General features: G+C 37.0%; 9 protein-coding genes across 9 annotated transcripts; 5 read left to right on the forward strand and 4 right to left on the reverse strand. All coding sequences in view use genetic code 12, as the record gives it.

Annotated features, from left to right (window-relative positions):
- Positions 1-553: 553 nt before the first annotated feature.
- RAD51 (recombinase) lies at positions 554-1,624 on the forward strand (the record flags this gene model as incomplete). Its single annotated transcript, XM_049325369.1, has 1 exon — positions 554-1,624. One exon carries the CDS (start codon positions 554-556, stop codon positions 1,622-1,624), a length of 1,071 nt encoding a protein of 356 aa, XP_049178956.1.
- Positions 1,625-3,712: 2,088 nt separating this feature from the next.
- Positions 3,713-6,823, forward strand: SEF1 (Sef1p; the record flags this gene model as incomplete). The annotated part of the gene is made up of 1 exon (XM_049325370.1): positions 3,713-6,823. One exon carries the CDS (start codon positions 3,713-3,715, stop codon positions 6,821-6,823), a length of 3,111 nt encoding a protein of 1,036 aa, XP_049178957.1.
- Positions 6,824-7,099: 276 nt separating this feature from the next.
- On the forward strand, positions 7,100-7,864 carry KGF56_003981 (peroxiredoxin; the record flags this gene model as incomplete). The annotated part of the gene is made up of 1 exon (XM_049325371.1): positions 7,100-7,864. The coding sequence occupies one exon, from the start codon at positions 7,100-7,102 to the stop codon at positions 7,862-7,864; it is 765 nt and encodes a 254-aa protein (XP_049178958.1).
- Positions 7,865-7,972: 108 nt separating this feature from the next.
- Positions 7,973-9,083, reverse strand: ECM4 (omega-class glutathione transferase; the record flags this gene model as incomplete). The annotated part of the gene is made up of 2 exons (XM_049325372.1): positions 7,973-9,010; positions 9,075-9,083. 2 exons carry the CDS (start codon positions 9,081-9,083, stop codon positions 7,973-7,975), a joined length of 1,047 nt encoding a protein of 348 aa, XP_049178959.1.
- Positions 9,084-10,899: 1,816 nt separating this feature from the next.
- Positions 10,900-12,126, forward strand: KGF56_003983 (uncharacterized protein; the record flags this gene model as incomplete). Its single annotated transcript, XM_049325376.1, has 1 exon — positions 10,900-12,126. One exon carries the CDS (start codon positions 10,900-10,902, stop codon positions 12,124-12,126), a length of 1,227 nt encoding a protein of 408 aa, XP_049178960.1.
- A 216-nt stretch (positions 12,127-12,342) lies between these two features.
- Positions 12,343-15,072, reverse strand: MCM6 (MCM DNA helicase complex subunit; the record flags this gene model as incomplete). The annotated part of the gene is made up of 1 exon (XM_049325377.1): positions 12,343-15,072. One exon carries the CDS (start codon positions 15,070-15,072, stop codon positions 12,343-12,345), a length of 2,730 nt encoding a protein of 909 aa, XP_049178961.1.
- Positions 15,073-15,591: 519 nt separating this feature from the next.
- KGF56_003985 (RSR1) lies at positions 15,592-17,764 on the forward strand (the record flags this gene model as incomplete). Its single annotated transcript, XM_049325378.1, has 3 exons — positions 15,592-15,676; positions 15,779-16,260; positions 16,997-17,764. The coding sequence occupies 3 exons, from the start codon at positions 15,592-15,594 to the stop codon at positions 17,762-17,764; spliced, it is 1,335 nt and encodes a 444-aa protein (XP_049178962.1).
- A 1,499-nt stretch (positions 17,765-19,263) lies between these two features.
- Positions 19,264-21,723, reverse strand: OPT1 (oligopeptide transporter; the record flags this gene model as incomplete). The annotated part of the gene is made up of 1 exon (XM_049325379.1): positions 19,264-21,723. One exon carries the CDS (start codon positions 21,721-21,723, stop codon positions 19,264-19,266), a length of 2,460 nt encoding a protein of 819 aa, XP_049178963.1.
- Positions 21,724-23,676: 1,953 nt separating this feature from the next.
- On the reverse strand, positions 23,677-25,176 carry KGF56_003987 (rRNA (cytosine-C5-)-methyltransferase; the record flags this gene model as incomplete). The annotated part of the gene is made up of 1 exon (XM_049325380.1): positions 23,677-25,176. The coding sequence occupies one exon, from the start codon at positions 25,174-25,176 to the stop codon at positions 23,677-23,679; it is 1,500 nt and encodes a 499-aa protein (XP_049178964.1).
- Positions 25,177-25,478: the final 302 nt, after the last annotated feature.

Below are 25,478 nucleotides of genomic sequence, written 5' to 3' on the forward strand. Positions count from 1 at the left end.
ATTTTTCTATTTTGCAACTACGGGTTTGTTTTACAGAACAACTAGTAGGCCCTTTATCAACCATAAAAAATGTATAGTTTTTTTTTAGTTTTTGCCACTTTAATCAAATGTATATTCTTTTTCTGTCTCTAAGGTCATCGCGTAGAAGAAAATAAACCGCCTAAGCTCTCACTAGAAATTTGTCATAAACCGTCTAACCAGAACTTTGTCATAAACCGTCTAACCAGAACTTTGTCATAAACCACCTTTTTGTATAATCCATTCCTTCCCCAGCCCATGTGTAGATATTAGTATTTTACCTTAATCTCACTCGCTCTACGTCTCGGAGTGGGTAGAATAAAAGTATCTAACGTCAACTATGAGGAAAACTCTTGCTGATTATACTTGCTTTGAACCCTCTTAAGATATCAGATCCAGAAAAAAAAAAAAATTTCTAATACAAAGAATAGAGTGATGAAAAACTACGCGCGAGATTTAGATCGCGTCTTTTTCTACTAGTTTTCTTCTTATACCCCAATACATTTTAGAAAAAGAAGCAGATCTACCAATACAGATGACACAGTCTGATATAGAGGTTCAACTGGAAAGGTTGGAAAGTACCAATATTCATGCGGCAGACGCAGGTGAACCAGTCGAGGACGAGTTGAGTGGTCCTTTGTTAATTGAACAACTAGAAGGAAATGGGGTTACTTCATCAGACATCAAAAAGTTGAAAGCTGAAGGTTTCCACACTATCGAGTCTATTGCATATACACCAAGGAGACAGTTGATGACGGTGAAAGGTATAAGTGAAGCCAAAGCGGACAAAATAGCTAATGAAGCAGCGAAAGTAGTTCCTTTGGGTTTCACAACTGCGTCTGAGTTTCATTCAAGAAGATCTGAACTAATCTGTTTAACTACTGGGTCCAAACAATTGGATACTCTATTAGGTGGAGGTATTGAAACAGGCAGTATTACAGAGGTGTTTGGGGAATTTAGAACTGGTAAATCTCAATTATGCCATACTTTGGCCGTCACGTGTCAGTTGCCTATCGATATGGGGGGCGGTGAGGGCAAATGCCTTTATATTGATACAGAAGGAACATTTAGGCCTAATAGACTAGTTTCTATTGCGGAGAGGTATGGTTTAAACGCAAATGACTGTTTAGATAACGTTGCATACGCAAGAGCGTACAATGCGGAGCATCAGCTAAATTTATTGCACTTGGCAGCACAAATGATGTCGGAGCTGAGATTCTCGGTGTTGATAGTTGATAGTATAATGTCATTGTATCGTACTGATTATGCCGGAAGAGCAGAGTTGAGTGCAAGACAAACACATGTTGCAAAATTTATGAGGACTTTACAAAGATTAGCTGATGAGTTTGGCATTGCTGTTGTTATTACAAATCAAGTTGTTGCTCAAGTGGACGGTATGAGTGGGATGTATAATCCTGATCCTAAAAAGCCCATTGGTGGTAACATCATTGCTCACTCTTCAACAACAAGATTGTCATTTAAAAAGGGAAGAGCAGAAACTAGAATATGCAAGATCTACGATAGTCCTTGTTTACCTGAAAGTGAATGTGTCTTTGCCATATACGAGGATGGTATTGGTGATCCGAAAGTAGAGGATGATGACTAAAATATACCTTCTTTGTTGTTGTTGTTTTTTTTTTTTTGTTTTGGTCCTGGCACTAGAATACACTTTGAAAAAAATGATGAAAAGAGTTGGATTTCTTTTATATTATTTATTTGGCTGCTTATATTTGGTTGATTGGGACTTATTAAAAACGTTTGAATGGTTTTTTCCATCCTCTTTTTATCTTTTTTTCTTTCTTTCTTTAAAGTAGAATTTATAGAGCCAGCGCAAAATTGAGTCCAAACTTGTGAATAAAGTTTTTTTTTCTATTTTTTTCTCAAAAGGGAAGGGGGTTGAACATGAAGGGAGGAGTTTACTTAAATTATCTCATCATTTGGATGTGAGATAGTTGAATGACTAGGTGTTTTGCTTACTGGTTTGGTTCATTCAATTATGTCGCTTGTCTTGACCATACAAGGCAAGAGGTATATGTTTGATCTTAAAATATATCTAACGCATCCTGTATTCACGTGAGACTGTACTAAAAAACAAGTCGGGGGGAAGTAGGGGACACATGCATATTGACAACTTTCAATAGTTTTTGTTGGTGCAAAAGGATCATATAATTAAGTACATTGTTATGCATGTTAGTCCCTATATAAGAGTTTGTTTTTTTTCTTCTTTTTCCAACGTCTTTTGTAGCAAATCATTTTCAACCCCATTTTTCACCAACAACTAGTACTAGTTAGTGTGTTTGCTTTAAACAAAAGACACGCGATTACAAAATGATAATTTTTAAGCCTTGATTAGTTCCCTAGCCATGTGAACACTAAAGAGGGGGGGGAGGCGGGGGAAATAAAGTAAAGAATTTATTAGTGGACATTAAATCTAAACCAAGCCAAAATCAACTTGACATTCAACTAAAGCCATTCTAATTGCCATTAAAAGTATGCACAGGTAGTAACTACTACAATTGTGGATATATTTCTCTGACTAACTACAATTAGCTGCATTGTTTTTTGGTAGCTTTTTTTTTATCTTTTTTTTTTTACTGCTTGTATGTGAGGTTTAACTGATCAAGCACAAAAAACAATTTATCTAAACGATCAGTCCTACAGAAAATTATAAGCTGTGTTTTTTTTTTCTTTTTTTTTTTTTTATTTCTTTTTAGCTCTAGAGCAAGAGCTAGTTTGTATTCAAACCTGATGTGAGGATTTCAGTTGGGTCATAACTCGACACTTTCATCTAATCAATCCCTGTTATTTGTTTTTATTTTTATTTTTTGAGGTATTTTTGACATCAACAAACAAATAATCAGGGTTTATTTCTCAGTACTAAAGTTGGGTACTAATGGTCATACTTAAGGCTTCTTAGAGGATGTGGATGTGTGATAAAATTCAGTTCATCCCTAAAGCACCCGGAAGTTTCCTGATCCTTTGTTCTTCATCTTTTAAATAATAAAAAAACAAACAATATACTACCTTTATTTATACCACGTTTGCACCTTTATTTCATCACATCTTCTAGGTTAGTCACTTTTCTCACCAAGAAAACGGTTGATGGTTTTGTGTAGCAAAGTGAAAATTTTTTATCTTTTTCATCAGTAAAACTTGTAATTAGTTACACTACTCTATATTGCACCCAAACATATATACTTTTCTTTGTTCTTCTTTGGCTAGCAGAAACTCAATTCGTTCTTTTCCACTTATGGATTCAACCCAAAAAACCCAAATTTTAGACATAAAGAATAAAGAAACAAGGGGTAGAGAAGAATACTGAGACGAGAATTCTTTGATGATCAAACATATTTCGTACTTTGTTAAATATCAATAAACCTACCCTAGATCTTTTAGATTAAACACTGGTAATCTTGTCCCTTTCGCCAATACATACACAGTCTGCATTTCTTTCCAAGTTGAGGTTGACTAGATTTGTTGAAATTTTTTCTAATACCAGCCACGAAAACACAACGCTGCAGCACCCATCAAGGACTGCGCTAAGGAATCATTCAACAAGGCTAAACAGAGTCCCATTTTCTTTTCAGCAGTAGGGGACAAGAAGAGAATATCACATCATTAAGGCAGCTTTAAAGAATTTAGCCTTTTCTCCCCCTGTGCTCAATTATTTTTTCCATTATTCTTATTACAATTCATGAAGTTTTCAGAGAAAGCAAAGGTGAAGATCTTGCCTAAACCATCGCCAATGGTTCCGCAAGTGCTGACTCCGTCTCTATTGGTGCCGGTTCAACAGTCACCTGTATCATCTAGTCCTTCTGTAACTGCACCTAGAAGCAAAAAGAGATTGAAATTAGTGTCAAGCGCGGGTGCTTCTCCTTCTGTTTCTTCTACTGAACACAAAAAACAACGCAGAACGAGTACTACTACCACTGCTGCCGCTACTACTGCTACTGCTACTGCTACTGCTATTGCTTCACCAATAGAACAAGTGCCTCCGTCTCCGTCGCTTGCAGCAACACCAAGACCATCTAAACAAACTGGTCATAGACCAGTGACATCGTGTACTTTTTGTCGCCAGCACAAAATTAAGTGTAATGCTTCTGATAACTACCCACAGCCCTGTAAACGATGCGAACGAATGGGTTTGAAGTGTGAAATTGATCCCGAGTTTAGACCTAAAAAGGGATCTCAAATACAATCTTTGAAACTGGACGTGGATGAATTGAAAGCCAAAATTGAAATGTTGACTAAAAATGAGTCGTTACTAACTCAAGCATTGAATCAACATAATTTGAACTTTTATAATCAACAATCATCACTGGGATTGACACCTCATTCTACATTTCAGACGTTGTCACAACCTCCTCCTCCTCCTCCTCCTCCTTCTTCATCATCATCAGCTCCACCTCATTCTAATGCTCCTCATTTACAAACGCGTAGGAGTAATTCCTACCCAGTGCTTCATCATGGAAACTCAGTGGTTTCTCCTTCTATTCATTCTAGTCATGACAGCACACACGTGTCCCCAGTACCTTCTGTAACCAGCATCCAACAAAATGCACCGTTGATGCATGACAATTCTGATAACTCCCCTTGCTCTACAATGAACACGCCGGAGATCAAGGACGAAAATTTTCAACCGATATCCGAATTCATCTTGGGAGATGTTAAATTACCATTGGCTAAAGCTAATAAGTTACATGACAGATTTATGACAAAGCATTTGAATTTCCTACCTATAATTATATCCCGATCAGCAACAGAATTGTATCATAAATCAAACTTGTTATTTTGGAGCGTGATATTGACTGCAAGTTTGTCTGAACCGGAACCAACTTTGTATATGTCCTTGGCTTCGTTGATCAAACAATTGGCAATTGAAACGTGCTGGATCAAAACTCCAAGATCAACACACGTTATTCAAGCGTTGGTTATTCTTTCTATATGGCCATTGCCCAATGAGAAAGTACTAGATGATTGTTCTTATAGATTTGTTGGCTTGGCCAAGAATCTTTCGTTACAGTTGGGATTGCATCGTGGTGGAGAATTTATTCAAGAATTTAGTAGGAACCAAGTAAGCTTGGGGCCAGATGCCGAAAGGTGGAGAACTAGATCTTGGTTGGCACTCTTCTTTTGTGAACAATTTTGGTCTTCTGTGTTGGGATTGCCACCTTCTATTAATACCACTGATTATCTTTTGGAAAATGCTAGGGTTGACCAGTCTTTGCCTAAGGAGTTCAGGTGTTTGATATCATTAAGCATATTCCAGTGTAAGTTAGTAAATGTTATGGGAATTAGTGTTACTCGACCTGACGGGTTGTTGGAACCGTTGAACAGAGCAGGATCATTGAATTTGTTAGATCGAGAATTGGAGAGATTAAAATTCAAATTACAATTTGATAACGGGTCGCCTATTGAAGTTTACCACTTGTATCTTAAATTGATGATCTGTTGTTTTGCCTTTTTGCCAGGTACACCAATCGAGGATCAAGTTAAATATGTGAGTTCGGCATATTTGTCCGCAACAAAGATTGTTACCATTGTTACCCAAATGTGTCAGGAAATCTCATTGATTGAATTGCCAATATACATCAGACAAGCTGTTACATATTCTGTGTTTTTGTTATTTAAACTTCATTTATCAAAGTATTTGATTGACAAATATGTTGATAGTGCAAGACAATCGATTGTTACTGTGCACAGGTTATTTAGAAACACTTTGGGCTCTTGGAAAGTGTTACAAAATGATATCTCAAGAACAGCAAAAGTATTAGAGAATTTAAACATGGTGTTGTTAACTTATCCTGATATTTTTATGAGTGAAAATGAACAAGGTGCAAGCATAATTACGAGAATGAGATCGCATTTAACTGCATCGTTGTTTTACGACTTAGTTTGGTGTGTTCACGAAGCAAGAAGAAGGAGTATTCAAGATAGAGGTAAAAACAAAAAACCAATTGAAATCACTGATAAAAGATTAATACCGTTACCGTTTTATAATCAAATCACCAAAGATGATTTTAGAACCATTACAACCACTTCACCAAATGGTACCACTATTACTACTTTGGTTCCTACGGACCATGCAATGAATCATGCTAGATTACAAGCGTCTGACAGTAACAAGCCCTTGGAAATCAATGGTATTCCTTTAGCGATGTTGGAAGCCACGGGGTCAACAAGAGATGGAATGAGTTGCAATGGGCAATCTCAACAAATAGTACAGAACCCACAACCGCCACAAGAACAAGATCATGACCAAGGGCTATCTCAAGGACAAATGCTTGAACACCGAGTAGATCAGCCACCACCTCAATTACCCTCTCAATATCATGAGCCACAACAACAACAACAACAACAACAACAACAACAACAACAACAACAACAACAGCAGCATCAACAGCAGCAGCATCAACAACAACAACAACAACAACAACAACAACAACAACTTCAACAGCATCAGCATCAACAACAACAACAACCATTATTTACCTTTGGTGCACAATCACCATCATCACAGAATTTTTTACCTACAATTGAAGAAGTTGGAGATGGCGATAATCCAATGTTCATGTCAAATGGAAATGGTCAACTAGCATTAGTACCGGGTCCCGGTCCGGGTCCGGGTCAAAGTCCAGGACAACGTGGTCTAGGACAGCAAGCCCAATCAACGGATATACAAATGACTGGATCATTTGTATCTCAAATAGATAGTTTTTTCCAACAACAATCAACTGGATGGATGGATAATCAAGACGATGATTTCCTAGGGTGGTTTGATGTTAGCATGTTACCTGATCAATGAAATAAAGGAACTCTCTTTTACCCTACTCTTTGTTTCATATATGTACATATTCAGTATTATCTCCTTAATTGTATACATATACGTCATTCACGTGATATAGTCACGTGAATGACGTTGATTGACTCCTTTTTCCTTTTTGGTTTCTGACTCTTGCCCCTTTCGATTGCTGAATTTTTCAGGGATGGATATTGATCAAGAATAGAATAAGTTTGATTAGTTTATTCTTTATTGATCAAGTTTTTCTTTACTCTTTTCTCTAACCCAGCTAATTGAAGTATGATCTCTCGAGTGTCTGTCATTAGAAAGTGTTTTGTTTCTACGCCATATGTTGGCCCTAGATTTAGACCTATTCAACAGTTGAGATTTGTCTCATTTAAACAAGTGGATCAACCAAGAATAAGAATTGGTTCCATTGCTCCAAATTTCAAAGTAGACACTACAAAGGGCCCAATTGACTTCCATGAGTATATAGGTGACAGTTGGGTTATTTTGTTTAGTCACCCGGCTGATTACACTCCAGTGTGCACCACTGAATTGGGAGCCTTTTCGAATTTAAAGCCTGAGTTTGATAAACGCGGGGTCAAATTGATTGGGTTATCCACTGAGGGAGTGGATAGTCATAAAGGTTGGATTAAGGATATTGAGGAGGTTCAAACTAATGGTAAAGAGTTCCTGTTTCCTATTATTGCCGATGGTAAGAGAGAAGTTGCTTACAAGTATGATATGGTGACTGAAGAAGATTTCGGGGCATTGGAGCAAGGGAAAACAGTGGCAACCATTAGATCAGTTTACATTATAGATCCGTTAAAGAAAATCCGTTTGATTATGACTTATCCTGCAAGTACTGGTCGTAACACACTGGAAGTATTGAGAGTTATTGATGCTTTGCAGTTGAGTGATGCAAAGGGTGTTGCTACTCCTGTGGACTGGACTGTTGGCAAAGAAGTCATTATCCCACCAACAGTTAGTGATGAGGATGCAAAGGCGAAATTTGGTGATTTTAGAAAAGTTAAGCCATATTTAAGATTTACAAAAGTTTAATTCCAATACCAACACTAACACTAACACTAACAACGAGTAGTAATATTATGTTCTTTCCTTTTTCCTTTTTTTTTTTTTCTTTTTCCCCTTTCTTCCTTCCTTCCTTCCTCAATCTAATGGGAGGATATTTGGAACTGGACCTAAAGGTGTGATACCGTATGGATTGATTTTGACGTGTGATTTAGTATAGTGTTTTTTAATATGATCGAAATTTGTTGTTTCTTGAAAACCTGGGATTTTCCAATACAACAACCTAAGCCAATTATGGATATAGGGATATTCAGTTCTAATCATACCAATATTACATTTAAAATGTTGCACATAAACTGGATCAAATCTTACGATTGTGGTAAATAATCGAACATCGGCTTCGGTTAAAGTATTGCCCAATAAAAATTCACTCTTCTTTTTGTTTCCTTCACCAGAATGGTTTTCCTTTAGTAACTTTTCGACTTTGTCCAAGTGTTTAAATACATTTGTGCATTCTCTTTCATAAACTTCTTGTTTTGAAGCAAATCCAGTTTTGTAGACTCCGTTGTTAATATTATCATAAACCCAACCGTTTAGTTCATCAATCTTTGACTCCAAGTCTTTTGGAACAAGATTCACGTGAGAGTATTCACTGGGCAATATACTGTTGAATTCGAAATTCAACATTCTGATGATTTCGGCAGACTCATTATTAACTATGGTTTCTTCCTTTTTATCCCATAATATAGGAACCGTGAATCTACCGTTGTAGTTTGGATCTGCTTTATAGTATAGTTCACTAAGACGCGAGAGTCCATAAAGGTGATCTGGCGTTCCTAAGGAATCATCACTGGTACCGGTGCTGCTGCTGCTGCTGCTATTGACCTTGTTGCTTGGCTTTGAAGAGGCTAATTCTTCGCTTGTGGGGAATCTCCATCCCTTGTCATCCATATGCCAATGAACTATTGATAATCCAATAATTGAAGTTAAGCCTTTGAGACGGCGAGTGATCAAAGTGCGATGAGCCCATGGACATGCATATGAGACATACAAATGGTACCTATTAATCTCCGGAGGGAACCGCGCACCTGGTTTGCTACTAATGAAGTCTCTAAACGATGATGGTCTTCTTTTGTATTGTCCATCTTCACCTGCAAATTTCAAAATCTCGATTTTCTAGTTGAAACCTTGTTAGTATGGGGGGAAAAAACAAGTGTGGGAAATATGGGGGGAAACATACATCAGTCATTGTATATGCCGTTGGGAAAGGGGTAGAAGGGTAGAAGGGTAGAAGGGTAAAAGGGTAGAAGGGTAGAAGGGTAGAAGGGTATTTGCGTTGGGGGAGGGTATTAGTAATTAACTTGAAGGACAAGAGATAAGAATAAGACAAGAGATAAAACTGAGTTCAATTGAATAAATTGAATAAGCTGTGTTGAGATAAAACTGAGTTCAATTGAATAAATTTGAACAAGATTGAATAAGTTGTGTTGATTACTTATTTGTTACTTGTGCTAATACAAGAGTATACTAGGAACAAATAGATTGCTATATATAGAATGCTTTGAGAAATGTATATAGAAAGAGTGATTCTAATAAACGGTTACTAAACTAGTGCTAAATTAGTGCTTGAATAAGGATAGTACTTACATATGAATAAGGATAATACTTACATAAGAGTAATGTGTAATACTTACGTAAGAACCATACTAGTTACTAATTTACTTATTACCGCGAGCAACATAAAGTATCAGAGCAATCTTAAACTTGGTAGCTTCATGCAAGTTTATGTTTTACATTTAGTAGCTAGACTATAGACTATTGAGCAAAGCTATACTATCGAGCAAAGCTATAGTCTATACCTACTATCTCTACAGCTATACCTGATCTCTATAGACTATTCAGCAAAGCTATAGATTATAGACTATCCAGCAAAGCTATAGTCTATACCTACTCTCTCTATAGATTATAGACTAACGAGCAAAGGGAGATAGTATATACCTACTCTCTCTATAGATTATAGACTATCGAGCAAAGCGAGATAGTCTATGCCTACTCTCTCTATAGACTATCCAGCAAAGCTATAGTCTATACCTACTCTCTCTATAGATTATAGACTAACGAGCAAAGGGAGATAGTATATGCCTACTCTCTCAATAGACTATCGAGCAAAGATACAGCTATACCTACTCTCTCTACAGCTATACCTACTCTCTTCATCTACTAACTCTATCTACTCTCTATAGACTATCCAACAAAGCTATAGACTATCCAGCAAAGCTACGTACTATCCAGCAAAGCGAGATAGTCTATGCCTACTCTCTCTATAGACTATCCAACAAAGCTATAGACTATCGAGCAAAGCTACGTACTATCCAGCAAAGTGAGATAGTCTATGCCTACTCTCTCTATAGACTATCCAACAAAGCTATAGACTATCGAGCAAAGCTACGTACTATCCAGCAAAGTGAGATAGTCTATGCCTACTCTCTCTATAGACTATCCAGCAAAGCTATAGACTATCGAGCAAAGCTACGTACTATCCAGCAAAGTGAGATAGTCTATGCCTACTCTCTCTATAGACTATCCAGCAAAGCTATAGACTATCGAGCAAAGCTACGTACTATCCAGCAAAGTGAGATAATCTATACCTACTCTCTCTATCTACTCCCTATAGATTATCTCGCTTTACTCAATAGTCTATCTACTCCCTATAGACTATCTCGCTTCGCTCGATAGTCTATTGCTTTACTCAATAGTCTATTGCTTTACTCAATAGTCTATCGCTTCGCTCGATAGTCTATAAGATATTGTCTATTTCTTTTTTTTCTGGCATAACAATGGTATAAGGCCATCCCACGAAAAAAATAGTACATTAGAAATTGAATAAACAAAAGGTGCAAATTTGAACTTTTTTACATCAAAAGTTGAAAGTTTCCCTTTTACTTTTCAATCCTCAACTTGAGCGGCTTGAGGTTTGACTTTTTTTTGCAACCTTTTCACTTGGAATCCAAACCCTATAAACTACAATTATAGTTGCCCCCCCCTCCTTCCCCCCCACTTCTCACATGGCACTAGGTAAACGCACAAATGAGGCTATCGGTGACGATACAGAAAAACCGAAAAAAAAGACAACATTATCAACCTCAACAGCAACAACAACAGCAACAACTCGCAAATTGCCACCATTAGCAAGCTTGCAATCGGTATATCGAAGCGATTATCAACCGTTTACAACTTTTCTACCTTATGAACCGGCTTTCAGAGATAATCACAATCACACTAGTCAAGCTTCAAACCTGGATATTTCAACTTCAAAGGACGCTGCAGAATTGAAAAACAAGTCAAAGCTAAAGCATAAACAGAAACAAAAGCACAACAAACACAATTTGGAGCATCAACATCAACATGAACATGAACTAGACCTAAATCTTGATTTGGACTTGGAGCGTGAGGATAAACTAACACAGCTTGCTTCTGGAAACATCAAAGAAACGTCACCGCCTCTACCTCCGTCTCCACCTTCTTTAGAATCGTCAATCAATAAGTTTAAAGCATCACCACCGTCCACAGCAGCAACATCAACAACATCAACAACAACAATGCCAACAACATCTGCATCTGCAACAACAGCAGCAGCACTAGCTGCTGCCGCTGCTGCGGCGGCGGCGGCGGCGGCAACAGCAAGTAACAAAACTTCCACGTCTCAAGTGAAAAGAGCTATTTCTGCTGTGAATAAAAAAATCAAGCCATACACATGTACATTCCCAAATTGCGAATGGTCGTTTGCTAGACAATCAGACTTAACACGCCATGTCAAATCACATGCTGCCCCACAATACCATTGTCCCTACTGGAAAAACGACCCTACTTGTCACAAGAATTTCGGTGCTTTTAATAGGTTAGACGTTTTGAAAAGACATTTAAAATTGGTCCATTACGTTAAAGACAAACAACCATCAATTGATGGTAGAGACCCACTGCTTGACAGTAACAGCAACAGGGGGGGGATCAATAAATCATTAGAAGACCCCGGTTGGTGCAGAGCTTGTCAACGTATGTTCCCCAACTCCAAAGCGTTTGTAGAACATTGTCATGATTGCGCCCAGAATACAACTCCAGCAGAGTGGATAGATAATAAACGCATTTTTGCCAATTCCGTTGAAGAAGGAAACGCCCAACACCATCAGAATACATTTAGAGTTATATTGAATCCGAAAATTGAGCTGCAAAAATCACAAAAGACACAAAGATCACAAAGATCACCAAACAGAGTACTAGCCAAAGCAGAGTAGGTAAGAGAAAAGAACTAAAAAAAGCACCAATGAGAATCAATATCTAAAGAATAAAGATAAAAACTCAAATAAAAACTCAAAAAAAAAAAAAAAGAAAATCAATTGATTAATACACAGATGATGAAGGAAGCATACACGGCTCCATTTTTTTCCTCACAAAAGTAAATTCAAGCGCTGAAGTGTTAACCGTGTAGTGATGATGGGTGGTGAAATGGATTAGGTTGACTCAATGTCTTCGCCTTCTCTTTCAAAGAAATCCAAAATTGCACAATTTGGATGAATTATATAAACCGTGTTAGTTTTGGAACCTACACTTTCTGGCATTGAATCCAGGTCATTATTAGACACACTCATCAAAATTTTGTCCTTGACTAATCTCTTTAGCACTTTATATGCTGTTTTCCTCTCCAGTAAATATTCAGCTTCGCTAGACAAATCATCTTCTTTTTGTAGTAAGTACCAGTCTACCAACTCATCAGCAGTTAGTCCATCACCGCCAGCTTTGTCATCTTCTGATATCTTCTTGACTAGTAAGTTCATAATTGAAACGTACTTATCATAAGTAATGGAAACAGGTTGGACTCTTTGAGGTACAGATGGTCTTTCGCTTTCTAAAATCTCCTCTTCTCGCTTTTCCTCTTCTCCCTCGGCAGTTTCTTCATCTCCTTCAACCTCAATATCTTCCATTTCAACCCTTATGATGGACTGTTTCAATAGGTCATATGCCTCTGCAACAAAACTAGGAGTAATTTCCTCAGTACAGTTAGCTCTAGCAATAGCCTCCGACAATCGAATCATAGACTCTAACTGTCTTACGGTTATTCTATACGATGAACGACCTAATCCCTGTGCATCATCCTCTCTCAATTCCTTATATCTTGTCACAAGGAAATCTCGAGCTTCTTTTGTCATTTTCGGTTTAAACGTTTTAGCATACTTGATATACCTAGACAATTGCTCAGCTGAATAAGGTGGATTGATGGCATCATCTCTCAACATGTGTAAATCAACAATATGTGATGCTAATTGGGTATCAACCCTCTCATTGCAATCATCCAATATCACAAAGAACAAGTCAAATCTAGACATGATTGGGGCAGTCATATTCAAATTTGATCTTAATCCAATCTTTCTATTATATCTTCCTCCAATGGGATTTGCTGCTGCCAAAATCGAAGTTCGTGCATTTAGAGTGGCATGAATACCCGCTTTTGCAATAGAAATTGTTTGTTGCTCCATGGCTTCATGAATGGCAACTTGATCAGCAATATCCATCTTGTCGAACTCATCAATGGCGCAAATACCATTATCAGCTAACATCAAAGCACCAGCTTCAATTGTATACTCTCCGCTTTCTTCATCCTTGACCACTGCTGCAGTTAATCCTGCTGCAGTTGATGCTTTACCTGAGGTATAAACAGCACGGGGACTGAAACCACACACATATTTCAAAAATTGCGATTTTGAAGTTGAGGGATCTCCAACAACACAAATATTTATATCTCCTCGCAAATTTATACCATCAACTGTTTGCTTATGAACACCACCTAAAAGTTGCAAAAGAATTCCCTTTTTAATAACTTCATGACCGAATACTGCAGGAGCTATAGACTTGACTAATTTATCATAAATGTAATCATCCTTGACCATATCCTTCAACTCATTGACATCAGCGTCACTTAATGATGTAAGAAAGATTTCTTGATTGGTGAGATCAGTCTCTAATTCATTAGCGCCGCCAGCTTTATTTATCATTGAACTTACATGGCAAGCATTAAATGCCAATTTATAGGTCAAATCTCTTACACCTAATGACTTCAATCCAGTAACTCCCGAGTTCAATTCAGAGCCTCTATTTTCTTTGATAGATTGTGGTTTCACCCCAGGTAAGCCCAATTGAGAAACGTCGGGAATAACAATTTCGCACCCAGTAAATTTACACTTGTCACCAGGTTTAGCTCTCTCAACGGTTTCACCACGCAAGATAACATCCAAAGTACGAGGCATTGAACCAGTAGGAATCTCGTTTGAGTTCTCTTGAATTCTTACCCTTTGCCAATCAATAAACTGGGACTTGGACATATTTAGTGTAAAGTATGATTGATTTTCGCATGAAGGGCAAGATGTTGGCTCGGTGTATTTAAAAACTTGCTCAACACCTTCAATCATTGCCGAACACATATCACACGTGAAGCAAGCACGATACAATTCTGGTCTAACTTCCGATGTTCTTGTTACTGTACCAGATATCGTCAACAAAGATCCGATTTTATTAGACTTTATATCTCTAATTCTTTGTACTGTGGGCATATTAAAGAATGAAATTTGAAAAACACGTTCATTTGCTGTATGCGACATTGTTGACGAGGCGCCTTCACTAAGCCCTTCTTCCTCGTTATTATTGTTGTTGTTGTTGTTATTGTTGTCATTATTGGTATCACCAAGCAAACTTGTGTAAAGAAGAGTTGGAGCGTATTTTTTCAATAATCTTTTTAACCCATTCAATAAAAAGGGGTAGAACCGATAATATTGTTCGGAAATAGCAGTTGCTAAAACACCGTTTTCTCTTGATAACAAGTCCTGATAGTTTACATATAGCGTGCTATACTCATAAGTTTTCATTGATTCGATTTGCGCCAAATAGACTTTTCCCTGCCAATGGTTGTTTACCTCTTCTTCATCAACAAACTCTTCAACAAAGTTCTCAAAACTCTCTCGGACTTTCTCACCAGTAACGTCAACAACTTTCGGCACGGCAATTTGTCTTCGTCTACCAGCTATTGCTTTGTTTCCCAAGGCAATGGGTGTTGGTCCATTGTTGTCTGAGAATATTAAAGGTTGAGATGGCGTTGAAATATCACGGCCATACGAGGAGGAAATTTGCGAGTTCAACAAATGGGCTGCTTCCGAAGGAAGAGGAGCCGGTGATGATACAAATTGTGACATGAGTTCGGTGGTAGATGGTGGCAATGGTCTCCTCTTGAACAACCTCTTTTTCTTTTTCTTATTCTTCTTATTCTTCTTATTCTTCTTTTCCTTCCTTGACTCTTTTTTATATCTACACTCTTTGATCCCAAACGCGTGTAATAATTCGTTTTGGGTTAAATTGAAAAATTTAGCCCAAAACGGAAAAAATTATTCTTACCTACAAATCCCATCGCGTCTAGAGCTCCGATGCATTGGATAATTACTCTCGTTGACAAGTGAAAAATCAGGAAACACTGTAGATTACGGTGAAAATCAGGAAACACTGTAGATTACGGTGAAAATCAGGAAACACTGTAGATTACGGTGAAAATCAGGAAACACTGTAGATTACGGTGAAAATCAGGAAACACTGTAGATTACGGTGAAAATCAGGAAACACTGTAGATTACGGTAAAAACTAGGAAACACTGTGGTTGTAGATTACGGTGAAAACCAGGAAACACTGTGGTTGTAGATTACGGTGCAAAGCTAGGACGAATGATTCGGCAATTATTAAAAAGGGTAACCTACAGTACTACCGCAACCTACAGTACTACCGCAACCTACAGTACTACCGCAACATGTATGAAAACCATCACCAAATAATTAATTTTGTTTGTTTAATATAAAACCTATTTTTTTGTATCTTACTAACATTAGAGGTTGAATTTTTTTGTTTTTGTAGATTCACCATCATATCTCAAATTGCAAGTTGGATTGATTCAGAGGTGCAAAAGACACGAGAAAACAGATAATCTATATATATCGGATATCGATATCAACAAGGGGGATACGATTCAAGTATGTTCTGGTTTAGTACCGTATGTTCCAATCGAACAAATGTTGCTAAAAAGAGTAGTAGTGATTACCAATATGAAGAGTAGGAAATTGAAGGGAGAAGTATCCCAGGGCATGATTTTGGCTGCGGAAAAAGTTGTTGACGAAAAAACAAAAACGGTTGTTGTTGAACCTGTAGAACCACCTAAAAGTTCAGTAATTGGTGAACGATTATATTTCGACAAAGAGGATAGAGATTTTGAGCCACCAAAGTTGAAAGAAAAAGTTTGGGCGTATTTGCAGCCAAAGTTGGGCACCAATGAAGATAAGCAAGTTGTATTTGAAAATAAGACTTTGCTTCGAGGAGAAAACAGAGATGACTTTGCTTCTGTATGCACTCTAGAAAACGCAATAATTAAATAAGAGAGAAGGAGAAAGAAATGGGAAAAACTTACAAACTTAGTTAAGAAAAAGGCAAGAGAAAACTCTCGACACACAAATTTGATCTTTCTTACTGATTTGATCTCTCATAAATTTGATCTCTCTTACAGATTTGATCTCTTACAGATTTGATCTCCCACAAATTTGATCTCCCACAAATTTGATCCTTCACAAATTTGATCTCTCACAAATTTGATCTTTCTCACAGATTTGATCTCTTTTTTTTTAAAGTTTTTTTTTCCCCCTACCCCATAAGTGTTTGACCCCTACTCTGTCTCTTTACTTCCAAAACGCGTCTTCTCTATCATCCACAAAAAGCCTACCTCTCTACTTGATCTCTTTATTTTCTACTTTTATCGTGTAAATCAAAAGCAAATAATATTCTACAATTTTGAGTTTTCGCAGTTAAAGAAAAATGAAAACAAAAAAAAAAAAAAAAAAAAAAAAAAAAAAAAAAAAAAAAAAAAAATTAAAAAAATANAAAAAAAAAAAAAAAAAAAAAAAAAAAAAAAAAAAAAGAAAAAGAAAAAGAAAAATAATTATAAATATAAATTAGCGATTTTTTATCTCGTGAATTTCAATCAGTTTGTTTCAACATATGTGTTACCAGCAAAAGTGGAAAGAAAATGAGAGGTATGTTTTGGAGAAAATTGAGTTTGTTTCACTTAGTTTACTAACTCTATAGGGTCCAGATTATAAAATTGTGGTATTAGGGGCTGGTGGTGTGGGAAAATCTTCCATTACTGTTCAGTTTGTACAAGGTGTTTACATTGAAAGCTACGATCCGACTATTGAGGACTCTTATAGAAAGCAAATCGAAGTTGATGGTCGTGCATGTGATTTGGAGATTTTAGATACCGCTGGTGTAGCGCAATTTACAGCTATGAGGGAGTTATATATCAAGAGTGGGAAAGGTTTTTTATTAGTTTACTCAGTTACTGATGAAAATTCTTTAAAAGAATTGTTAGCCTTACGAGAGCAAGTTTTACGAATCAAAGATTGCGAAACTGTTCCCATGGTATTAGTTGGAAACAAATGCGATTTAGAAGAAGATAGAGTTTTAAGCATAGAAGACGGTGTACAAGTGAGTCAAGATTGGGGGCTTGTGCCATTTTACGAAACAAGTGCCATGTACAAGACAAATGTCGATGAAGCGTTTATTGATGTTGTAAGGCAAATCATGAGGAACGAAGCAGCTATTAGTGTTGAAAAGAAGATTTTAAAAGAAAAACACAAATTAGAACAAGCACAAGCACAAGAAAGTCAAAAATCAAATTTAACATATTCGGAAACGACTACTACTCAACAGTATGGCGGTAATGAAAATCCAAATACCCAACTAAACTCGGCTGCAGCACCTCCTGCCACCACTCTCACTGGCAGGTTTACACAATTGAGTGGTGTTAATTCATCAAAATCGAGCTCTGGAAATAAATGTTGCACTATTATGTGAAGTAAAAATAGAAAAGACCCCCTCCCCCTCCCCTTCTTCCCCCCTAAGTTAGAGTGTAGAGTATACAAAAATTTTATAACAAACATTGCTAATGTATAATTGTCAACTATTTTGTATTTCTTGATTTCTTTTTTTTTTTTTGGCTATTTTTAAATGTACGTGAGAAAGTTGAGGAGTAACTATTTGTCATCTTTTTGAAAAACATTGTAAATCTCAGAAATTGATTTGATGGCCGAGCTGGTTTAAGGCGTCAGGGTAAGGTTGATATCTTTACCATATATTCCTGATCTCTTCGGAGGCGCGAGTTCGAATCTCGTTCAAATCAATATTTTTTTGCAATTTTTTTCTTCTTTTTTTCGCAACCTTTATCTTTTGCAACTTTAGTTCGTGAGGAAACAAAGACAGCCCTAGTTACTTCCAAGTTGTTGGAAAATTCAACAAAGTTTATATTATGTGTCAACAGGGTGGTATTGATATAAACCTTGCTAATCTTCTCTCTTTCTTATCTGTAACTTTGCAGAGGAGTTCAATATACAAAATTTGAAAAAATACTACAAAGTGTCGGGGGCAGCTTGTGTGCTCAATAGTTTTTTTTTCTTTTTGTTTTTTTTTTGGCAAAAATTTGAATTGAAATTATACCCTATACATGTTTCGTTAGGGAATGGATGTTTGAGTTGATTGTTCATAGTAGGGATGTATCTACACTTGAGAAGCAACCTTCTCAAGATTCACAGATTTACGTAAATACAAGATTATTACCCGTCTCCCTCTATTTTTTCTCTGCCAGAACACTAAATTTCCCTATTAACCCCATTAAAAGAAAGGTGATTCTTTTGGGCATTCTATAATAATAATTGTACTTTATCAGTATAAACAGCCAAGATCTGAATGGCACCATAGCCAACTAGACATTTTCTGCTTCTTACAAATAATAGTCTCACTCATAATTCATTTTACTAATCGCAAAGTATACTTTGTTTACCTTGACCTTTTTTCTTCCCCACACTAAGCGAAAACAATAGTAGATTATCCTTGATTGATCTAAAAGGATATTCAACGCCATTCATATTGAAACAATTCACTTCACTATCGAGCGAAGCGAGATAGTGGAGCAGGACTGAATGCACCGCGACACTATCGACATTATCGAGTAAAGCGAGATAGTGGAGCAACACTGAATACACCGCGACAAGGTGATCATATTGGCCAATACCCAACTTTTGAAATCAAATCTTGAAGAGACCTTGCTCTTCAACTCTTTGTCATCTACTATCCTGACTAAGCATACACACCAAACCCGAATGATATCACTACTGCAACCCAAATGATACTGCAACTCCAACCCAAATGCTATCACAGCGAGCCCGCCCGACCCCCCCAAAAAATGTATGGCGCCAGCCTTTTGTAGAAAAGATGAGATGATGAAAAGAGTTTTATACTAATAAATTATCTTGAGATTTACAATTTACGTATACTATACAGGGTTTAAATAAACCACTTTACCAAGTGGATGGACCAAATGCCTCACCATCCTTAAGCTTTATCCTTATGTTGATACTAGCTCCAGTTTTGTTAACTGCACTATCAAGAGTTTTGCCAACAACGTCATTGCCCCACCAAGCAGGGAACTTGGTGCTGGTCAACCCCAATGCCAATGATATAATTAACATACTCCAAGCTAAACCAATGTCCAAACCAGCAGATAAGGAATAGTTGTATTTTGTCCACCAGTGGAAAAACTTCTTCTTAATGAACCATCCGAAGAATAAACCAACCAAACAATAGGAAGTATAGTTGTAAGGAGTAGCTGGTGGAATAAGTCCTGTTCCCGAGAAGAAAACAGGCCAATGCAAATACTTCACCATACTGTTTGGCCATTTCCTCAAAATCAACCAATTGATAATTGGAAGTCCAGCACCAACAATGAAGAAAAATAGTAACTTGTAGTACAATTGGCCAGGAGAAAACTGTCGTTGTGGACCAATTGCACCCCAAATAATACTGGCTGTAAAGAATACTCTTGCACCGGGACAATCGAAGCCGGACCCTTGACCTGGTTTACACAAGTTTTCGACTGCTCCGTAAGACCACCTCATGACGGCAATTTGAACAAAACAGGACCAGATTGCTGCAATAAATTGGGAAAAAAACAAGTTTTTTGGTGAGATTTTCATGTAATGACCCAATTTCATATCTTGAGCAAATGTGACGGCTTGATTGTTGGTGATGTATCCGAAAGTTTTGAAAAACATCATGGCTATTGGTTTTCCGGGAACCATATAACCGATAATAAACTCTGTTATAACGTTAAGACCCACTGCAATGTTTGTTCGTGCGTAAATGATTGAAACCGGTAACAAAAAGACTAATGCAATAACGAGAGCCACAACCAAGGACCAAATAGGCATCTCGGTATTCCAAACTCTGACGGTGACAATGGACAAGGCAAAGAATATCAAGAATGAAATGAGGAACCACCATTCAGGCACTCTTTTGTAACGCGACATTAATCTATTGTGTACATCGGGTGTTTCCTTACATTTAAACTGCTCAATGATTTCTTTACCGTGAAATAAAATGGTATGAACAATAGTCGCAGTAGTCGAGGCGAATGATAAACCGTAGGATATTGCAAAAGTTGTTGACAAGAATAAAGGTGAATATTTTTTATATTCGGCATCATTGAAAGTCAAATCCTTATTAACAATTCTGCTAACTTGATAATTATCTTGAAATCTATCAAAGGATCCTGATGATGAGATTGGCAAGTAATCGCCATACCAAGTGTTTGTAAATGAAATAGCGGGAACTATAGCCCAGAAAACGATAATAATGGAAAGGGAAATTGTTGCAAGTGTACCAGCTGGTGGAATCAATGGTGATCCGACGTAGCCGGCAATTTGATTCCAATCCAAAGCTATACTATTTGGCAACATGCCCAATCCAGTTTGAGAACCAAAGATTTGGTTGATAATGGGGCTTTTTGGTTTAATCCAAGTGATCCATGAAAAATTGGATAAAGCCGCAAACATGTAACCTGGAATCCAGTAGTAAATGAACCCCACAATAAAAACAATCAAGAAAAACCAAAGACGTGAGATGTGCCATCCATTAGCAGGGTGATTTTCGTTAATGTGCATATTCGTCAAAAATGTACAAGTGACCAAATTCTGGGGCCAAATTGCAGAGGGACTATCAACAACAAATTTTCTGATAAGTCCACCCATTGAGAAACCAATCATATTTGTAGAAAGAATGGCCACGATAGCGAAACCAACACCGAAATCGACATTGTAAAATTTATTCATGGAAACTAATATATCCGTAGCATAAGCGGCACCACCATTGAAGGAGGCATTTGCCATGATTGTAATCACAGCATGCTCTTTGAGATTGAATGGACCAGGGTTCAAAGGGAGACCAAAAATTTTCCAATTTGGAATACACCAAGCCCAAAATCTACCAAAAGGATATGCTAAAATGGATGTAACCATAGTGGTAATTGTAATTGTTGGCGAGTGAAGCGAGAAATACATATTCATGGCTGATCCAATAGTTGTTAAAATCAAACCTAACGTCCATGCTCTGATAGTTGCTTGTGGCATTTCAAAATCATCGGTACTAGGCACTGCTGCTCTAACTTCAGGATAAGGAGAATCATCTTCTACATGAATACCTGCATATTCATCTTCAATAATCTCATTCATCAAATGGGAAGTGACTGGATCAAATTCTTGTGATTTTGAGGCTATCAAGTTTAAGTTCGGTACTTTTATGTCTGCTTCAAAATCTTGATTGACAACATGTTGTTTCACCTCGGCTTCTGATTTCTCGTTGGGATTAAAGCCTTGTGTAGCACCACCATCATTGTATGAAAAGTCGCTAGAAGAGGTTTGTTCTTCGTTACCACCATTACCACCACCACCATAACGCCTTAAAGTCTTTCTTATTCTGTCCATTTTTGCTTTAGGAAGTCAAAAGAGAATAAAAAGGACCTCCAAAAGGGCAAATCAAAAGAGCAAATGAGTAGGAGCAGGAGGAGGAGGAGGAGGAGAGCAGAAGAAGAAGAAGATTAGGAGCAAAGGGAGAGGAAAGGAGGGAGGGAAAGATGTGGAAACTGGGGAAAGTTTATAATATTTTTTTTCAATAATATATGGCGTTTTGGATAACAATAGAACATTTAGATGAGTATTTTACTAATCGTTATCAATTATTAAATTTAGTGGCATGGCACTGTAACATAGTTGGTCAAAATTTTTAGAATATCAACAGCGGTTAAATGCCAGATTTTGTTCATTTTAAAAAAACAAAAAAATTGTTGTTTGTAGATGTATTGGGGGATGCTTTAGGGGGACTAAAAAAAAGAAAAGGTAAAGAATCTTAAAATGTATCGGCATTTCTGGAGCTAGTCCTTACCCAAATCTGCAAGAAAATAGAGTGAGCGAAAAACGCCAAAAGAAACAAGAGTCATCGCATTAAACTTTGTCATGTCGGATGTTCAATTTTGTTATTTTAGAAGAGAAATAAGTTTCTCCACACAAGGTGATATGTAATGAATAATTTGCGACAACGCTATTGGAAGAAGATAAACAAGCAGACTTACAGTTTACTCTTAATGGAAGTGAGAAACCCATCTCCACTTGCATTTAGGTGAAAATTTTCTTTCTTTGCAATGACGAGAAACATTTCTATATTAGCTTCAAACATAGATGGCAAATTTATGAATGAAATATTACGAGCTATCAATGATAACCTACGAAAAAACAAACAAACAAACTAACAAACAAACTAACAAACAAACAAACAACAATTATTGATTCTTTTGTGCTCTTGACATTTTTCCATTCTTTTTTTCTTACTTGTTTCATTTAGAAGAGAACGGTGCAATCAGTAGAAATTAAGTAGATTTTCAAAAATTAGACTTGTTATTTGTAGGATTTACGACTAAAATAACCCTTATTTTCACCGCCACTACAGACACCGCCACTACGGACACCACCACCACCGCTTAACCATACGGCACCAAAAGAAAGAAAATAAAATAGAGAAAATAAAATAGTCAAAAAAAAAAAATAGGATTGGAACACAAAACGCAAGTGATTAAAAAAAAATCGCCGATAACGGTAATGACGAAAATTAAAACCGGCGCTGTTTTGCATAAACTATTGTCTTATTAAAGAGAGGAAAGGAAAAAATGGGTGAGGAAAAGAAAGAGAGAAAAAGAGAGAGAAAAAGAGAGAGGAAAAGAGAGAGGAAAAGAGAGAGTGGAAGGTGAGGGAGGGAAGTATGGTCTTATGGTGAGGCTTTTGTTAGTCGTCTTGAAATTCCATAACTTCAAGATAGACAAGTTTTTTTTTTTTTGGAGCCTTAGGGCACAAACATGTGTTTTTTTTGGAAGTTACTTCGTGCCATCTACTAACGCAGCCAAATTAAACTCGTCTGATTGCTAAGTAAAGGGACAAGAGTTAAGAAATTTATCACTCTTTGCATGAACTTTTACGATAGCAAGCTATATAAAATAATTATTGACAGCTTTTCCTCAAAACTAGTAAAGGAGCTTACCTTATCTCTTTTCTTTTTCAACAAAAAAAAAACCATAGATCTGGTGGTATAGTAAGTAGTTGCATTGATGCAGTGCTAGAGGGGCTACATTGTAGGGTGTAACTTTGTTGGTGTAAACAAAAAAGAAAACCTCCTCTAATATATATATATATATATATAGAGGGTTTCGTATTAATTATTCACCATCCTCTCTTTAATAATTTCAGATCTGGCATTTATTGATTAGACAGATTTATACATAATTACACTACCCAAAAAATTAACAAAGCATACAGAGACTCAGTTTTTATTACAATCTTAATCCTGAAAGTCGTGCAAGTCATTTTGATCATGAAAGCCGTGCAAGCATTTTAATCTTCAAAACCGAGCCATTCATTTTGCTCCTCACTAATATCTTCTGTACTCTTTTCTTCATCAACCATAAGTTTGCCTCTTTTTACAAAACATGCTGCGAAAAATCCAATACCGCCATCTTCTTTCGGTTTCGCTCTTACACATCCATCAGCCAATTCTTTACATACTTTCTCGTCTCGGGATATTCTGATAAACTCACTTTCAAAACCTCTTCTTGGCCAAGTAGGAAGCACCTCTTGTCTTCTAGCCAAGGTCCAGCCTTGTTCTCGCACTTCCGGATCCAGTAACAAATCTATAACAACTCTTTCATTTTCTTCCGCATGTATGGAGCATGTGGAATAAACAACTCTTTGTGCACCAGGGAAAGACAAAGCATGTTTCATAATTACATTTTGAAAAGAAGCCAATTTCCTCAACCTCTCTTGATCTATATGAGGCTCATTAGATTTTTCTTCTTCTTCTTCTTCTTCTTCTTTTTTCCTTTTCTTTTCACCATTTAGAGCATTATCCATTGCTCTTCCGAAAATCCCAGATCCGCTACATGATGGATCCACTATTAAACCAGTCACATCAGAGAAATCCTCTGGTTGAATAGTGGTGAAATCTTTATGTATTACTTGTATCAATTTCTTCTTATTCTTGCCAGTGGCCTTTTCACACATTGTTCGTAATACCCCAACTCTCTTTGCATCTCGTTCTATAGCGTAAACCACAGCAGATGCATCATCTAGAGGAAGGTGAGATGCTGCATGGGTTGTTTTATTACCTGGAGCAGCACATGCATCAATAACTTGTTTGTGCACGTATTGATTATCCTCATTCAAGATATGTGCTGGGAAACACGAAGCTCGATCTTGTATAATGATTTCCCCCAATTTATAAGCGTCTGTTGATGAAAGTTTCTCTCTTGGATGAACGCCGTACAAGTTTGGTATATAATCATCCGAAAAAACAAGCCCAGGCTTTATAAGCTCTTCAATTCTATTTACAGGCTGCAAATCAGTGAAAAATTTATGCTTTTTGAAAAACCGTTCTTGATCTACTTTGATGGTATTTATTCTGAACCATCTCACAGGTGTTTCATCATCATTCGTATCTTCATTTACTGGCAATTGACACACAGAAGTTACTTTATATCTCAATTTAAGTTTAATAAATTCTGCCTGGAGTCTTGTCTTACACCCCAATATTGCATCTTTAATTGGATGTTTCCCACTTTCAATTCTGCCTCTCAGACTAAATAGCAAATCATGAATTATCAAAGCTAACAATTCATCACTAACTTTTACTTTCTTCTGTTTGAGTTCCTGCTTGATTTTACTCTTTTGAACAATTTGATGGATAAAGTCATAGTATTTAATCGTCGAGCATACTAATGCAAATATGTGCTTTGGAGAGTTTTTAAGCTTTGTATCGCTGAAAATACGCGATTTCAAACTTCCACCAAACTTACCGCCATCTTTGAGAAATCTCTCTGCTTCAAAGTAGAGTTTCATTCTCGATATACTCTCTAATGGTCTATTCCATGAAGCGGAAAAAGAAGAAAAAGAAAGAAAAGTTGTTCCATCTGCGCGATGAGCTTCGGAATAATAAAAGTCTATCGAGCGAAGCGAGATAGTGGAGGACACTGACTACACCGACACTATCGAGCAGAGCGAGCAGAGCGATGCTGCTCCGCTATCTATATCTTTATTCTAAAGGATGCAAGTTTCATCTCTACCATACCAAGTATAGTTGGAATATACTTTCTACTATAGTAGGAGATCTCGGCGTGTGTAAGGATCTTGGTGTAGCTACA

The sequence above is a fragment of the Candida oxycetoniae genome (genome assembly GCF_023343755.2).
Source record: "Candida oxycetoniae strain CBS 10844 chromosome Unknown scaffold74, whole genome shotgun sequence".
Classification (NCBI taxonomy): Eukaryota; Fungi; Ascomycota; class Pichiomycetes; order Serinales; family Debaryomycetaceae; genus Lodderomyces; species Lodderomyces oxycetoniae.